This window comes from Quercus suber, unplaced genomic scaffold (assembly GCF_002906115.3).
Source record: "Quercus suber isolate HL8 unplaced genomic scaffold, Cork oak 2.0 scaffold_69, whole genome shotgun sequence".
NCBI classification, from domain to species: domain Eukaryota; kingdom Viridiplantae; phylum Streptophyta; class Magnoliopsida; order Fagales; family Fagaceae; genus Quercus; species Quercus suber.
The window spans coordinates 165786-184180 of record NW_027069534.1 but is presented as its reverse complement, the minus strand read 5'-3'; the positions used below and the strand labels follow the sequence as shown (position 1 = coordinate 184180).

The 18395-nt window shown below is 31.5% G+C and overlaps 1 protein-coding gene across 1 annotated transcript; it reads right to left on the bottom strand.

The window, feature by feature from the left end:
* Positions 1–6084: 6084 nt before the first annotated feature.
* On the bottom strand, positions 6085–8812 carry LOC112015041 (U-box domain-containing protein 30). Its single transcript, XM_024047400.2, has one exon. The coding sequence runs from the start codon at positions 8021–8023 to the stop codon at positions 6677–6679; it is 1347 nt and encodes a 448-aa protein (XP_023903168.1). The 5' UTR covers positions 8024–8812; the 3' UTR covers positions 6085–6676.
* Between the last annotated feature and the right edge of the window lie 9583 nt (positions 8813–18395).

The window sequence follows — 18395 nt, the reverse complement described above, 5'->3', positions numbered from 1 at the left end:
AAAATAAATACATTTTTAAATTAATAAACTTTCCATATACACATAACAATTATAAAATAAAAAGTCATAAAAAATAACTAATCTTTCTTTCAAATTTAAAAATATTATTTTTTAGGAAATATAATTATATGAGTAAGGTATTTTCTAAAATATATCTTAAGTTTTATTCTAACTAGTTGCGGATTCTGCGCACTGTGTGTCATAATATTTTTAGATGGTCTCATTAAATTTATTTTTACAGTTCGAACTAATTTAATAAATAGTAATGTATTTCATAATCATATTTTCATTTGTTATAGTGACAGTCACAAATGTAACATATAATTTGTCATATAAAAATGAAAACAATACAATTTTTCTCAGAAATTCAAAAGGTTGAAAAAATATTCATTTTTTAATAAAAATTATTTATAACATTTTGTGCATTATTAGAAAGTAACTAAAATTTGGAAATTATTTTTTAGTTTAAAAAAAATTTCAAACCCAATTTTTTATACCGTACAATAAAAAACACTGAGAAACATATAAAAAAATTTTATAAAATTCAACAAAACTAAAATTCAAAAAAAAAAGAAAAGGAAAAATAAAAATCACATCAAAGTCAAACTCAGTCTCTCGAATATGTAAAACATTTCAAATGTGATGTGATCAAGCCAAATATTCAATGCATAATCAAATTCAAAAATTTTACCTTATAGTACATAATAATTGTAATCAAGCCAAATATTGTGTTAATATTGTCATAATCTAATCTAACATTTAATCCAACATGCGAAAAATGAATAGATAAATAAATCATTTTAAACTTGAAATTGAATTTGTTTTCTTAAAAATCTCAATATTCATAAATGCTTAAAAACAATTACTTATGCATCTAAAAACATCATATAATAAAGATATAACAATTTGGTTCTAATTTTTTAAATAATATATTTACAAACAGTGAAGGAAACTACACAAAGACCATCTTTTTCAACTGTACTAACTGTTCCTCGTCATATTGTCCAAACTATTCTGCTGTTTTCGAAATAAACTAAAACCTGTCAATAACAAAAAATATGGAGATATTATAATACAAAATTTCCCCCAAATCTAGTCAACAACATTAAAAGTATTTAGTGTTGCAAATAAAATGATAAAAAAAAATACTTGCATCAAGAAACACATATGAATTAGTCAATAATAAGACAATATAGGTGTACAAACTTCATAAAAAATCCAATAAAAAATGAGAGAGAGAGAGAGAGAGAGAGAGCCTTTTTGTGTGGGAAAATAAAATATGCATAAAATGGAAGAGAGCGACAAATTTATAGTAAAAGGATGAGAATAAGAAGATACAAAATAAAGGAATATAAATGGGCAAAATTATATGTAAAGTTAAAACCGTCTAAGAGAAATATGTATAAACAATACTTAGTTATAACATTAAAATTATATAAACTAGTATGTAACCCATGCTACCGCATGGGAACGGATATATTATTAATCATGAGTTTATTCATGTTTAAAAGGTTCAGTTAAGTCTAAATTCATATTATTAACCATAAAATTATTAACAAAACTTAGTAGTATATATATATATATATGTATAAAAGAAAGCGAGTTGAATCACAATAGATTGATATAGTATACAAGTTACAGTCACAGTCATGCGTATATTGAAAGGGTAATTAAAGGGCAATTAAGCCCATACAATTAATTGGTTCTTAAGTAAATAAAACTTTAGAGACATTTGGCACAACAATCAAGCTTAAGTAAAAAAATGTTCAAAAGTAGCACAACTATAAGCCAAAATAGAGTAATATGAAACTAAATTGGCAGCCATGAAACTACTAAGAGAGATGTGTTTGCCATAAAGAAGACTAATTAATAGGTTTAAGAATTCACAAGGTTGACATTGGATATTCTTCCCATGTGCTAAATATTGTTTTCAATAAGGTCACACCAAATAGGTTGAAAGCCATCTTCGTGCAAGATTGATACCTGCAAGAGAAGTCAATCATCAAGCAAGGACCAAAGGATTTCAAAAAATGTTAATATTGATTCAATGTATGCGCATACACACAAACCCATCACTATATCAATTAAGGGAATCAAAACAAAATGAAAATATTACATAGAAAGATGAACCTTGGTGATGATGTTTATCCAAAAGATCCATTCACACTTTTGAATCTTCAATCTCTATTGGTGATTGAAATTTTCGTAGCTTAAATTTTTTTTTTTTTTAAAAAAAACCCTCAAAGTTGTACTCATTTTGTAATTTTACGATGGATTATTTTGTAACATGATGGGCATTTGTATGAAGAAAAAATCTTTGAAGTTGCATGGCTGATAAAAGAAATTCTCCCCAATCTCTTTTTATAGAGAGATGGATTTGTGCGTATTTTTATACATCCTTCATAGTTATATAATCACGAAGCAAGTCCTATGGATTTAGATTAGTACTATCAATTCCCAAAGCATGAGTGTATAATGTATTATTAATTTCATCTCATCTCATTACCAAGTCCAATGAATTTTAATTGGAATTCAATTTTCCAAGTGGTGCATCTCTTGAAATATTCTTTCATTTTTAATTTTTAATTAATTTTTTGAAATTTATTTTCAATTCCCAAGGCCACTTTCCATATTTGGCTTCCTGTTATAGTTCCTTAGGACTTTGAAGTTTGAACCAAGAGAACAATGAACTTACGTAAAAATAAATAAAAGCAATAAATCAGAGTAATGGTTCTCTCGAAAATAACCCAAAATCATATTATATTCTTCTGATTATTTTCTTTGTACACGCGTATAGTAAAATTGGACTCCAATTTCAAATTCTAATTGAACAATTGGAATGACACATGGCACAAAATTGAAACTCTAATTTAGAATTCTATTTGAGTTTCTCTCTGTTTCACCTATTATTATATATATAGATATGTAAAGTTAAAACCGCCTAAGATGAATTTGTAAAGTCAATGTATTTATATATTTAATAATGTAAAAAAAAATTTAAGTAAAAAATATATACAAAAAAGTAATGATGTGGTAATGACGTGGAGGATGAGATGACTTAACAGAAACGTAGCAACAATAAATGCTATGCTTTAGTTTTTAGATATATATATATATATATATGTTACAATTTAGATAATTTGATTTAAACATTCTATTGTCTTCAAGGTTCTATTCTTGTGGGCTTTTATTTTTCAATGTTTTTTCTTCATTGCTTCAAATTAATTATTTGTCTAATATCCAGTTTTAGATTGGGCGAAGTGGTAGTCTAACACATTTCTATTTTGTAATGTAGCCTCTAAATATTTAGTGTAAGAGATATATATTAGACTTATCCTTGTAATTTTTTTTTTCTTTTATTTTTCTAGATTTTAACTAGGAAATAAAGTCGTGCATTTTCTTTTATTAGAGTGTATTTAGAAACAAATATAATTTTCAAATGCTTAGTTATGAAATTTATTTGGAATTTTTCTTAATTTTTTCTATAATTAAATTAAGTGATGACTCTCATAGGTCACTTCGAAAAAGTTTCACTTCCAACATGGTGCCCAGGGAACGAACCAACTCTTTGAGCATGAATCGCCCATCACCCAAAGTTATCTCCTCTCCCTTTTCGACTTGTTTGCTTCCTCACTTCATTGTTTAGTCTTGGTTTATGTCAGTGTTACATTATCTTGCTTTGCCAGACAAATAAATTAAGTTCGCAGAGTTCTTATAGTTTTATTGAACATGTTAGTCTTGTCATTGCATAGTTAGTGTTTGTGGAAGCTAAATTGATTCAAAGAATCGAAAAATATATGAATGTTGTTAATTGTTATCGTGACTATTTACAAGGCGTATGATGTTCCTGATTCTGGTATGTTGTTGTTAACCTTGCTAAAATCACTTGCACAAACTTGTTGAATGTGTTTATCTGAATCTTGCAATAACTGGATCTGTCTATTTGTTTCTCTATGCATGGGAACGCCTCAATAACAGTCAAAAGAAAACTCAGCACAAGAGTTTCAAACCTCATCTTGACGTGTAGCAGCACAAAATTTAGAACATTCTTTCGATCCTTTCAGAAAAGCATCAACAATGGATGAGTTGGCAGCACGTAAGCTCAAGCTGTAGTGGCAAGTTCAATTATGAACCAAAATTGTTTAAACTTAAACCCAGTAAGAGATGGGATTAGGAATTTGTTGAAAGAATAGGTTCCTGGGGATTGGGCCCGTGTCTATTTGGAGGGTGACAGCATTACAAGTACTGTGACAGAATCGAAGAAAGAAAAATATAGGAGCACTTTTTACCTACAATGTCTCATTCAATTGTCATGCAAAGGCATAAATTTACGCCATCAAAGATTCGCCAAATCGAATAAAGGGATCATATCAAGTTATCAACATCCTAATAAGCAATAAATAATAGCAAATGGTTTGAATATCCCTGATTCCCACATACTAATCACATGGTTGTCGAATGATCAATCATCAAATCATAACGCAACCTGGGTCCACTGATTTGAAGGTTTTTTTGTCTCTTTATTTATTTTTCAAATTTTAAGCAGTAAATTTTTTTTTTTTTTAACAATATAGAATTTTTTATCTAACTTAATGTAAGTGTATATGTGTGATTTTTTTTTTTAAATACTTAAATTCTAACCCTTATTCTCTACACCTCACAAACACTTATACTAGTAAATTTGAATGTTGATAATCTTCTCTCAATAAATGAACCGTCTTTAACCATACGAACACAAATATTGCCTCCTCTTGACCCTCAAAACTAAGCCCAGGTTGGAAAACTGAGCCACAAAATGTATTATTGGTACATTGAAAAACTAATTTGAAAAACTATAGGAACAAATCTTCAAAGATTAGCCTTAAGCCACCTCAAATGGAAGAATGAGCACCTTCTCAAAAAAAAAAAATAATAATAATGGAAGAATGAGCTATATTAATATAAAAAGAAGAGAAATATTCTGGTCTGTATGGCTTCAAAAATGAGAAAAAGAGCTTTTACACGGATATGGGCCTGGACTGTCATTCAAAGATTCCGCTTGCGTCAAGTTCCTTTTCAAACGCAAGCAACATATTAGAGGGAAATCTTTTTTCAGATAGTGGGGAGTGAGAGAGAGGCAAAGTTTCTAACTTCTAACTTCCAACCAATTGAGGGATAACTTAATTTACTGTTTCCCCATTAAATTAATGTGTATGATTAAAGTTAGAGCAGCAAATGGTGTAGGAAAGAATAGCACAATGAGCCAAAAGTGTCAAAACTTCAACTACTGTTTTTGTCTCTGCTGTGGGGAGATTAAAGAGCCCAAAGGCCCCCACCCACCCATATCAAGGGTCAAGAAAAAACCCCTTCGAATACAGGAGATAAATGCAATATATACCTCATTGAAAAATATCCACAAGAATATCTTCTAAAATCATATTGTTGAAAACTACAAAAAAGCTTCTATTGATTGATTTACATGTGTATCCTTTGAAATCTAGACAAAATGTCTCACATGTTTCTGCAGAAGCATATAGGCGGACTGGGAGGACTTCCCTCACAATTTGGAGTCACAAAATGAAGGCACATGCTATACCAGCTCAACACACTATTCAGTGAAAGGCAGCTCTCTCAGCTTTCTTTTCTTTCTTTTCCATTCAGCAGTGACCGAGCGAGAGGTAACAATGGGACCTGTCCTCAACCCTTCCCGCAATAGGATAATAAGCAAGTACACCATGCAACTAGATGTCTAGCCATCTACAAAAATAGTAAATTCCAGCACACGTAGTGATTGCCAAGAGCTGTATATCATCCATCCTTCGCTCTCTTTTAGCAGATTTGCTTACCAAAGAATCAGAGATGAACAATTTAACAAGACCAACATTTACAAGTAAAAGAAAAAGGAAAATTCTTAGTTTACATTGTATTTGCAACGTAAGATTCACATTGTAGTCATTTGTTTAGTTTATAATGTAAGATTTACATAACTAGTACAATGTAAACCTATAATTACCTAAAGAAAAAAGAGTAATAGCTGAAATTAAAGAGTTGTTCTAATAACCAATATCACAGGCCTGAAACACAGCAGTGCAGAATAAGACCAAATGGAAGTAAAAAGGTTGATATCATTGTACACGGAATAAAATTTGAAGGCCAAAGGCACTTCCAGTCTCTACACATGCGGGGTCAGAAGCAAAACTCCCACTAATTGCAAGGAAAATTGGAGGTCTCTAAGACCCTGAAGGGAAATACAAGGAAGCCATGGAGCAAAGCAACAACATAAGAATTACAATTGCAATTGCAAGCTCCAAAAATTAGCCACGATTTCTCCTCCCCTAACAAGTATCTTTATCCAACAACTGCATTTAATTTCTTACAATAGTGTACCCCCAATACAGATATTACATGGTTTTACAATTTTCTTGACGGGGTTTATTTGAAAACCATCGAGAGCACTGCCTACAAGGAGAACCCTGTACAGTGGTTGTTGCTGTCTACATTCTTCTTCATTTATGTTGAATCAATTGTTGGAATTGAAATACTTCAATATGTACAGGAGAGCAAACATGTACCTCAAAACCCCACCGTATTTTTTGGGGTTCATCGGAGATCCATAGACTTAGATGTGGCAGGACCTTTACCTCCCTTGCCCCAAAGCTTCAAAGGGTGGTGAGTGATACAGAGTAACATTTTCCACTCATTGGATTGTTCTTGTAAGCTTGCACTTGGAGATGAAGAGAGTATCCGAATAATTTAGACTGCAAAGCTTCAAAAGCTCTGCAGACCGCTGCTTCAAGACAGGATTGCAACCACTTTGAATCACGAGGAGGAGCTTTGCCGCAAGACCCGCATCAACAGCAACTGAGGAACATTCTTCAGGGGCAAGTTTGCATACAGACCACAAGATTGACAAAGCATATTGGGTACAGCACTCTGAAACCCTCATTAATAGCCTCACCATATTCGGAATGGTATTGGAACACTCCTTCAAAGCTAATCTTCCCTCCTGTACAGTTGACAATGCATCCAAGATGAACAGGGCTGATTCCAAGCAATCAGGATCCAGAGCAGGCAACAATTCAACCAATTGAGGAACAGCCCCTAAGCTCACAATCAAGGCCCTCACTTCTTTATGGAGGCATATCGTCCTGAGGACCTTAAGTCCGGGCAAGACTCCATTCGAATGTCTCTTATCCTTCACCAGCCTCATCAAACCAACCAAGAGGCTATGACTTGAAACAACCTCTGACCTGAAATCCTTCTCTTCCATTAACATTTCAATCAATCGGGTACAATTGATTTTCGTCTCAATGCACCCTTCATTCAGAATATCAACCATTAACGAAATCTTCGCAGGTTGCATCAAGTTCGTTTTTGACTCTGAATCCAGGGTCAAATTCACAAGAATCCCAATGACTTCTGAACCAACAGCATGGGATGTAAATGGACCCAGTAACGATGAAATTACAGCAACCCCGCCTTCATCAATCACTGTCTTCCTAGCAGTGGCATGAGCTGCCACAACTAGTTGAAGTTCCTTGAGAGCTTGAACTCTTGCTTGACCCTTCACCTTCTTTAGTGTCTCCAGAAGCTCCGACGCCCGTCCCTGTACATCTTCTGATTTCTTCTTCATGAGCAAATACTTCTGAGAAAACCAAGTGTAGATTAGATGGTAAAGAGTCCTATTGGGTGTAATGGATTCATCCCAAAGCTCTTGCATTGTGGTGGGGCAGGTGAAGTGCCCCAAACTGAACCATTTGAGAATGTTGGACCTCTCATAGGTTTGGCCCGTGCAAAGAGTCACAGGGTCTTGCATTGGTTCAAGGGAGATTGGGCAAATGAACACAGATGGAACCTCAGATAAGTCAAGCTCTTCAATCATCTTCTTCAGATCCAATTTCTCTACACCAGCTCCAACAACCCCACCACCAACCCCACCCAAAACCCCATCTTTGACAGCAGTGTCTAGATCTAGAACATGCCCATCTCCACCACCTTCATACCCAACAACCCCATCCCTCCTTGAGGGCTGAAACATAGGCATTTTCAGAATCCCCTTTTGAAAAAAAAACCAAACTAAATATACAAAACTCCCACCCAAAATCTCTGAACTAACAAGACCACTCTTCAAGGCACATTACACCTAGCTTGCACATGAGATGTGAAGAAAAGGGAATAAATGAGAGAATATAACCCTCAAAATTCCCTCTCATTGACAATCACAAGCAAGAATACTCTCTTTATTGTGTACACACACACACACACACACACACTCATATACAGTTCCTTTTCACTTTCCCTTACCTGATCTCTTTCTATGGTCAAAAGAATCATTACCATCATAACACACACTCACACACACACACACACACAACGCATCATAAACATACAATCAAACTTCTTTCACTTCTTGTTCAAGCTTCAAAAGGGTTCAATCAACAACCCTTTTATCGAATAAAGATGCGAAAGCCAACAAAAAGAAAATTAGACCACCCCCCAAAGACCAACAACAGTGCACACTTACACAAAAACAAAAAAAGACCACTGTATTTAAATCTAACAAGTAGTGTAGAAATTTAGAGGAAAAAATAAGTGAGACCCAGATCATAGATACATGAAAATTGAGGAGCTTTGAGAAGAAAAATGAGAGAGGCCGTACCGCCAAAGTGAAAGAGAGAGAGAGATATAGGGAAAGGAAGAGAGAAAAGCCATTCCCTGGCAAAAAGGCTCCACCTCTACTACACACTCTCACTCTTTGATGAGCCTTAACTCACTCTCTCTACTTCTACTACTACAGCAAGCTCTTCTTTTTGGGCCTGGTTTGCTCAAAAAACAATAACCCTTCGCTAAAAAAATATATTATTATTACTATATTTAAAAAAAAAAAAATATATATTACTACTACTATTATTGTGTGTGCTAGATAGGAATCTTTTTACAGCCACAGTTAAAAATATATAGTAACTTTGAATAATGTGGGGATGACCGGGAACAACGGGTTGTAGCCGGTGAATAAGACCCCTCGACCGCGCACCACACGTGCAGTCATGTCATCTGTCGCCGTAATCTCCCGCTTCTCTGTTTACTACTTTATCGACTTACACTGTTATCACACTGCAAATGACATTACATCCCTGCTTATGCCTAGATCATCATTATTTTGTCCATAATATACTTTTTGGTCTAAATATAGAATTCACAATTGAGTAAAGTTTTTAAGGGTTTTACACTAATAAATTATTTTAAGAAATTTATTATGAATAAAAGAAAAGGTAACCAAATTTTATTTTTTAGAATTTTTTAATTTATCATAAAAATATTCTTAAAATCGATTATTAATGTATATCCTAATAACACAAATTAATTGAACCCAATTTTTAAAGAAAAATATCTAATAGAAAATTTATTTTAAAAGAGTTACAACTTAACATGACCCATAAAAATAAATATCTTAATAAATATTGTATTTTATAATTTGTAGTATTTATAACATCACTTATATTTTAAACTTCTGAAAATGACTTGTCAAGACCAAAGTCATTCTAACAATATTATCAAAGACTATTTCTTTATGAAAAATTGAAAGTATCTTGATATTTTTTGCATAAGAATTTACTTATTTTTTCAATTGAATTTAATTATGAAAAAATAGAAGATGATATGAGTTGAAAAAAAAAATCTAATAAATGGTATATTCCTTACCCATGACTAATTGATAAACTACCACTATCATATTCTTCGTTTTCCATCACAAAATTAATCAACAAACTTTTTCCGTATACATTAAGTCATAAAAAATCTGACTAAAAAAAAGTCATCAAATTAATATAGTTGGTGATTCAAAATTTTATTTTTCATATCTTCTTTTAAAATATTAATATTGGAGTATAAAATATTGTGATATTTTTGTAATCAAATTTTGACTCAACTTTGATGTCAAAGTTTTTTTAACAAATTTTTTCCACAATTTTTGAGATGTCAAATCATAAATGATGTAACCTCATTCTTATATAGCCTTACAATTAATAACAATATATAATAAAATAAAATGCTACTCCGAATGATTCATAACAAATTTCTTAATTATTAAAGTGATTGATAATGAATAGTAAACACAATTGACACTTATGAATACACCTTTTTTTCTTCACAACTTACATCTTAAAGTTTTAATTTTTTTGGGAGTGTTGATTTTATTATTTTTTTTTTTAATGTAAGTGTTGATAATGGTGTAAGTAAAATAGAAAAGGACAAACTGGTCTTTGGATAAAAAGGGACGTACCCGCACGAAGCCAAAAAGGTGGTCCAGTTTCAGTAAAGACTGGCAAAACCAAAGCCCCCACGGGGACGAGGAGACCGGTTACCATCCACTATTAGATAATTAGGGGGGTAAACTGGACCTTCCGCTGTACTATATACCAAGGCACATCTCGTTTTGGCAAATCGAATATTTCAGAAACCCCTTCCTTTTTAAAAATAAACTAAAAAACCTCACGTCAAAAAATAAATAAAGCACCAAAATTTTAAAAAAGAAATAATAAATACGAAGTGGCCCCCACCATCCAGATCTNCTAAATATAGAATTCACAATTGAGTAAAGTTTTTAAGGGTTTTACATTAATAAATTATTTTAAGAAATTTATTATGAATAAAAGAAAAGGTAACCAAATTTTATTTTTTAGAATTTTTTAATTTATCATAAAAATATTCTTAAAATCGATTATTAATGTATATCCTAATAACACAAATTAATTGAACCAATTTTTAAAGAAAAATATCTAATAGAAAATTTATTTTAAAAGAGTTACAACTTAACATGACCCATAAAAATAAATATCTTAATAAATATTGTATTTTATAATTTGTAGTATTTATAACATCACTTATATTTTAAACTTCTGAAAATGACTTGTCAAGACCAAAGTCATTCTAACAATATTATCAAAGATATTTCTTTATGAAAAATTGAAAGTATCTTGATATTTTTTGCATAAGAATTTACTTATTTTTTCAATTGAATTTAATTATGAAAAAATAGAAGATGATATGAGTTGAAAAAAAAAATCTAATAAATGGTATATTCCTTACCCATGACTAATTGATAAAACTACCACTATCATATTCTTCGTTTTCCATCACAAAATTAATCAACAAACTTTTTCCGTATACATTAAGTCATAAAATCTGACTAAAAAAAAGTCATCAAATTAATATAGTTGGTGATTCAAAATTTTATTTTTCATATCTTCTTTTAAAATATTAATATTGGAGTATAAAATATTGTGATATTTTTGTAATCAAATTTTGACTCAACTTTGATGTCAAAGTTTTTTTAACAAATTTTTTCCACAATTTTTGAGATGTCAAATCATAAATGATGTAACCTCATTCTTTATATGGTTCCTTAAACACAAAATTATACTAATAAAAAAATGCTACTCCGTAAATGATTCATAACAAATTTCTTAATTATTAAAGTGATTGATAATGAATAGTAAACACAATTGACACTTATGAATACACCTTTTTTCTTCACAACTTACATTTAAAGTTTTAATTTTTTTGGGAGTGTTGATTTTATTTATTTTTTTTTTTAATGTAAGTGTTGATAATGGTGTAAGTAAAATAGAAAAGGACAAACTGGTCTTTGGATAAAAAGGGACGTACCCGCACGAAGCCAAAAAGGTGGTCCAGTTTCAGTAAAGACTGGCAAAACCAAAGCCCCCACGGGGACGAGGAGACCGGTTACCATCCACTATTAGATAATTAGGGGGGTAAACTGGACCTTCCGCTGTACTATATACCAAGGCACATCTCGTTTTGGCAAATCGAATATTTCAGAAACCCCTTCCTTTTTAAAAATAAACTAAAAAACCTCACGTCAAAAAATAAATAAAGCACCAAAATTTTAAAAAAGAAATAATAAATCTGAAGTGGCCCCCACCATCCAGATCTTTATTTTATTAATTATATTAGTTTTAGGAAAAGCAACCAGCTAAGCGTTTGACCGTGACAGTTTTTTTTTTTTGCTTTGACTGTACGCCTCGGTTGGCTTATCCGGTCTTTGCTTTGACTGCTTTGCTTATTGCCAAGTCCGAGACTGTGTGAGAGAGAGAGAGAGAGAGAGAGAGAGAGAGAGAGAAACTCTCTGCTCTTCTGCTCTTGCTCTTGCCCACGTCCCTGTTTTGCCTCCAAGCCAATCCCACACTGCCACGTGACTCTGGGGAACGTGTCCCTCAGGCTACATCTCTGATTTCACTTCATTTTTTAGCATTAATATATTCTTTGGTTCTAGTATTAATTAAAATAAAGCTCTCTTCCAAAAAAAAAAAAAAAATTAAAATAAAAGCTAATCCAGCAGCTATTTGGCAGTTGGAGTTGGGACCAAATATTTTAAATTTTTTTTTAAGGAGTAATTTTTATGATCATTGATTGTGGTTGCTAGGGTAAATTTCTTTTATTTTATAACGTTAGGTGGCCAAGATGGTTGGTTTTAATCGGGCTATGTGTGTAGCCATGTAGGTAGAGACATGTATTATTATCACTTTTAATACTATTTCACTTTGGGTGGATTTGGGGCATTTATTTTACTTGGCAATGCTATGTTTTTTTTTTTTTTTTTAAAATAAAGACTTGACCCATCTAAAGCTGGTCCTCAAGTCAAGTCTAATAAAAATTTGAAGTTCTATATCTTAAAGTATACAAGCTTATGAAGATATAAATCTAGTTTTAGGGTTGGAATCACATGAGCATATGCTAAATAATACTAACATATATAGGCTGTCACATGATCCAACAAAGGAGTTATTGTGATGAATAAGCATTACAAGGATTCTTAATTTTATAACTCATGTTTTGGATACTGGAAATCATGACTTTATAAAGATTAAAACACACCAACTATTCGGTATAAGATGTAAGTAAAGAGTTTTATTATTTTAACAAGATCAACCCCTACATTATTTATCACTGTCATTTCACTATAATACTCTTATCTACCAACTTACATTTTTAGTGGGCTTGGCCATTTCGGCTCCACAAGTCTCCCAATCAGAAACACAGTGGTTGTTTGCAATTAAATTAAGCTTTCAATCCCGTGCGGTATATGGCGGAAGAAGAGGGATTACATAATGACTCCTGAAAGTTGATGAAGGGCCATGTCTCGATGAGTCCTCATTAAACAACATAACTAACTTTTGCAACGATTCAAAGAACCAATTACTTGATTTATATATATATATATATAAAGGATAACGTTATTTGAACAAAGTTTTGTTACAAATTTAATTATAATTTAAGACTATAACTCTCTCCCATCCAAAAAAAAAAGAAGAAAGACTATAACTCTCACTAATAAAATTAATATGATTATATATTTTGAAAATTAAGTTACATGTTCTTTATGTTCTTAATACACGTGTCAAATTTTGTATCAATTAGATATTATTTGGTATTGGGCAAAACTTAGATACAATACTTAGGTGCTGTTCCTTAAGTTTCATTATTAAAATTCTGCTACGTAGATTTTTTTTCATGGGATGAAAGTGTATTTTTTAGTTAACTAGTTACGCGGTTAAATCTTAAAAGATGAACCTAAGAAATAGCATCTAAAATACTGTACCTAAGTTTTGTTATTTAGTATTTGATCTATAAACTTATTTTGTGTATAATTTTATAGCAAAAACTTGAAATTTAAACATTTGATTAATAACATAGTTATTAATATTTGATTTTCTGAAAAATTTTGTAAGTATAGAAGATATAAGAAAAAAATTAATATAATAAAGTGTGGGGTCCGTGGGCCTGATGGCCTCGGCCCATCATATAGCAGGCCCAAGGCCCATGCCGAGGATCGCAAGCTATTCCTGAAGAGAAGGGGGGGAAGCTTATTCTCCTGGATCCACGCCGAGGATACCTTGTCCTCAGGGGGAAACCTGAAGGCCTCCTCGGCCTATGGCCGAGGAGCATTCCCCTATTTGTAATGAAACATTTAGCCTTTTTTCATAAGAAAAAGTTTGAGCATGGTGATCGACGGCCAGCACCTAAGCCTGTCAACCCACTCTCTATAAATTTATTGTTTGGGCTTATTGGGCTGAAACCCAACACTCAATTCAAATTGGGTCCTTACATAAAGTTATCAAAATTCACATCTAATTAAAAGATATTAAATAAAGTTATAGTTTTAGACTACAACTAAGTTTGTTGCAAAACTTGATCCATGTTATTTTTGTTCTAGTTTGTTATATTTCGTGGAATTCATCCGTGGAATTCATGTACTCCAAGACCTGATAGTTTCATGCAGTGTTCATTTCAATATATTGTACCACGAATTATTTGCCTGCCTGATGTGTCACACTTAAACTCTCAAATACACATGATTGTTGAAGATTTTTTTTAACACACTAGACGTGTTTTAGAGCAAATTGGACCACTCTTAATCTGGGCCTTAATCAAGGAATTATGGGCGAAGTCGGGCCTAGCCTTTTGCAGAATGGGCTTCTCGCTTTCTCATCTTGCCACTCCCAATCTATGCTCAAACATTAGATAAATAAACAATCAAATACTTGTTAGTTCACGTATGGGTTAATACGTAAAAAAGAAGGTTGGTAAGTTGAGCCATAGAGAATTTCGACCCCAACTCCCACATGCTTGTGTTTCAACCAACCCAAGGTTGTCATAAACTAAGAGGATTGGAACTTGATTCAGAGTGGCTTAGATTGACTTGACTTGCAGATTAGTGGTTCATATCATTGGACCTTTTGGTGATCTTTTGGGCCTTTGGAGGATGAGATAATGATAAATGTTTTAGGGAAACGACTAGGTGCTGCCGGGTTTTATGACAACATCTTCTGATTGGTTTAGGATGAAGTTTAAGCTAGATGTGTATGCCCTATCTCATTTGATAAATAATATCTGCTAGTCTTTCAAAAGTTGTTGGGCTAACATTATTACTAGATAAGATCTTGAACAAAGGCAGCCTGGGCTGTTATGAACAGCTACAAGTGACGTTTGCTTGAGATGTACATGGGCCTGAGCCTGACATTAATAAGTTCAGGGTTTTTTTTATTTAATTTTTTTTTTTATAAAGAAGAGTTGAAATGTAGCCCTGTGCATATGCATGATTATAATTAAAAAAATTACAATTAGATGATTCAAATTAAACTTTTTTTTGAAAAGAAGTTCAAATTATACATGGTACTACTTCACATTTATTTTAAACTATACATTTCAAAAATATGTAATGGTTTCTCATTATATATATAATTTAGAATTTAATTGTTTTTAAACTTTTCGGTTTTTGCACGCAATAATTCACTTATTACAAAAATTAAAAATTTAGATGGATACGTGGTGAAAAATTGGACTTCATTGAAATCCAATTTAGAATCTAATTGGATTTGAACTTTTTGATTTTTACACTTAATAATTCACTTGGCACTAAATTAAAAATTAAGCGGGACATGTGGCGCAAAATTAAGATTTTTTTTTTTTTTTTTTTTTTTATTTATTTTTACGATTCATTTATTCTAGACTCTTTGATTTTGTACTTAATAACTCAATTGGATGAATATTATGGATTTTTGTACTTGAATTCCAATTTGAAATCTAATTGGATTTTCTCTTAGCTTTACCTATTTTATATATATAGATTAGTGTGTAACCCCATGCATATGCAATGATACATTTATATATATGCACAAGTGTGTGTATGTGTGTGAGCAAGACTTAGATATAGTACTTAGTACTTAGTACTTAGGTATTGTTCCTTAAGTTCCCCTTATAAGATTTTGCCGTGCGGATTTTTTCTTATGTAAACCTAGTGTATTTTTAAGTTAAGTAGCCACATGGCTGAATCTTAAGAGGGGAACTTAAGGAACAATACTTAAGATACTATATTTAAGTTTTGTCCTATATATATATATATATATTTAAAAGTTGAGTTCAAGTTACACCTAGTGTAATTCTAAGCAATGTTACACCACCCAATAACTTGTTATTAAATTCATATTTTGGGAATCTTACTGTTAGATTATATGTTCTTTATGTTCTTAATATGCATTCCAATTTTCATGCTAATCGGATGTTATTTACTATTTCATTTATAAACTCATATTTTTATGCATTATTTTAAAGTATAAAAACTTGAATTTAAACAGTTGATTGATAACATGACTATTGATATTTGACCACCTTGAAATTTTGCAAGCATAGAGAATGTACGAAGATAATGTAATCCAATAGTGGATTTGTCAAAATTGGCATCCTATTAAAAAATATTGAGTGATGTAACATTTCTTAGAGTTATACCAAGTGTAACTTAAACCAAACCCTTTATATATATATATATATATATGATTTAGAATCTAATTAAATCTAGACTTTTCGGTTTTTATACCCAATAATGTACTTGCCACAAAAATTAAAAAATTAAATGGGACACATGATGCAAAATTGAATTCTAATTAAAATTCAATTAGAATTTAATTGTATTTAGACTCTTTGACTTTTGCACATAATAATTCACTTGACATACAAATTTAAAAATTAGATGAGACACATGGCACAAAATTAGACTTCAATTTAGAATTTAATTGGATTTTCTCTCAACTTTGCCTATTAATATATATATATATATATATAGACTAGTGTGTAACCTCGTGCATAAGTATGGGTACATCTAAACTTGGTGTAAGAATTACAACTTGCACATTATTTAAGCCATAAATTTCTAAAATATGTAATTGTGGAAGCGAGAATTTAGCTTTAGCTTAATTGCCCACTTATAATCACAATTAATTTTTATTATGGCTTAATATAATCTGCAATGAGAGATTTGAACAAGAAACAGATAATTCTATGCTTTTCAAAAATATGCTTTGGACTTTATTGATATAATCTTTTCTGTTACATTCCTCACTAAGTGTCTCGCTCTTCTCTTTTTTTTTTTTTTAGCAATTCTGGTTTTTTTTTTTTTAAAAAACCTCTCCTCTCTTTGTCTGTCGTCTTTCCTTTTATATTCCCCTTCACTACAAAAGACTGGGGCTATAGCAACGTTTTTCAACAGCGGCTATAGCCCCAAAAACTGTTGGTATAGACCCAAATGGCCTATCTCAGCACATTTTTTCCTTATGCTTCGTAGCGCTGCCCAACAAGTGTGACAATAGGTCCTATGGACCTACATTGACGATTTTAAAACCGTTAGTATAGGTCCTAGCGGTTTTGAAACCCTATCCCAATGCTTTTTAAAAATTGCTGGAATAACTTATACTAGTGGTTTTGTATCCTTGTACTTGTGCTTTTTAGAATTTGAAAACCGCCTAGTAGGTTGAATCTATACCAACGGTTTTAAACCGCCGCTATAGGCGTTTATATATTTTTCTAATATAGCCTTTACCAATGGTTTTTTAACTCTATACCAGCGTTTTTTTCGAAACTTAAAATTGCCGTAGTAAGCCTAATCTATACCTACAGTTTAAAAATTGCTGTTATAGGAATTTTTATACTTTTCTCATATAGCCTATACCAGCAGTTTCTAAACAGCCGCTATAGGTCTCTCTCTTTTTTTTTTTTTTTTTCAAGCACATAAATCTTTCCTGCATTTTGCTTTTCACATCCTGTTTATAGCTATACAGAAAACCAAACTAAATACAAGAAAGGATCTAGTTTAAACCACCAAAATTTTAAGTACACCATATAAGTAAATATACTGTACCAACTTAAGCTTATGATAAATGTGAAAAGAATACATTCCAAATATCTAGAATGTTTTGTGCCCAAAAAATTACATTCCAAATGTCAAAAATGTTATGCCCAAAATATGACATTTCAAATGTCTAGAATGTTTGAAACTTTATAATACATTGACTAGTTAAAAAAAAAAAAAAAAAAAAAAAACCCACAAACTAAGTATCCTCCTAATGCGGATCCCCGAATGATAAATTCATAGCAATCGAAGAATGGTCATCCGCATAATCATCATCACCATCCTAAAATATAATAAACCTCCATGGAATTAGTTCATTTAACAACAAGGTTACTAACTGAATAACACAATAACACAAATCCATTAGCACTAATACATTAAATAACAAAATGAAACTCTAACAAAACACAACCATCCTCAACCAATGACCAAGCCCTCTCTTGCAAAGGTCTTATAGACCTGCCAGTAGCCAAGAAAGTATGAAAACAATCCACAAGGTCTTATAGACCTGATAGGGAGTTTATGTTGTTTTGGTATTAAACTAATTTATATATATATATATATATAACCGAAGCCTTTAAAGCTCCCATAATTTTCCACGTCAGCATTTATTTATTTATTTTCTATTTTTTAAATTTGATTTAAAAATAAATCTAATTTTTCCCCTCACCAAATACACGTTACAAACTCAATATCTCTTTAAAACAAAAAA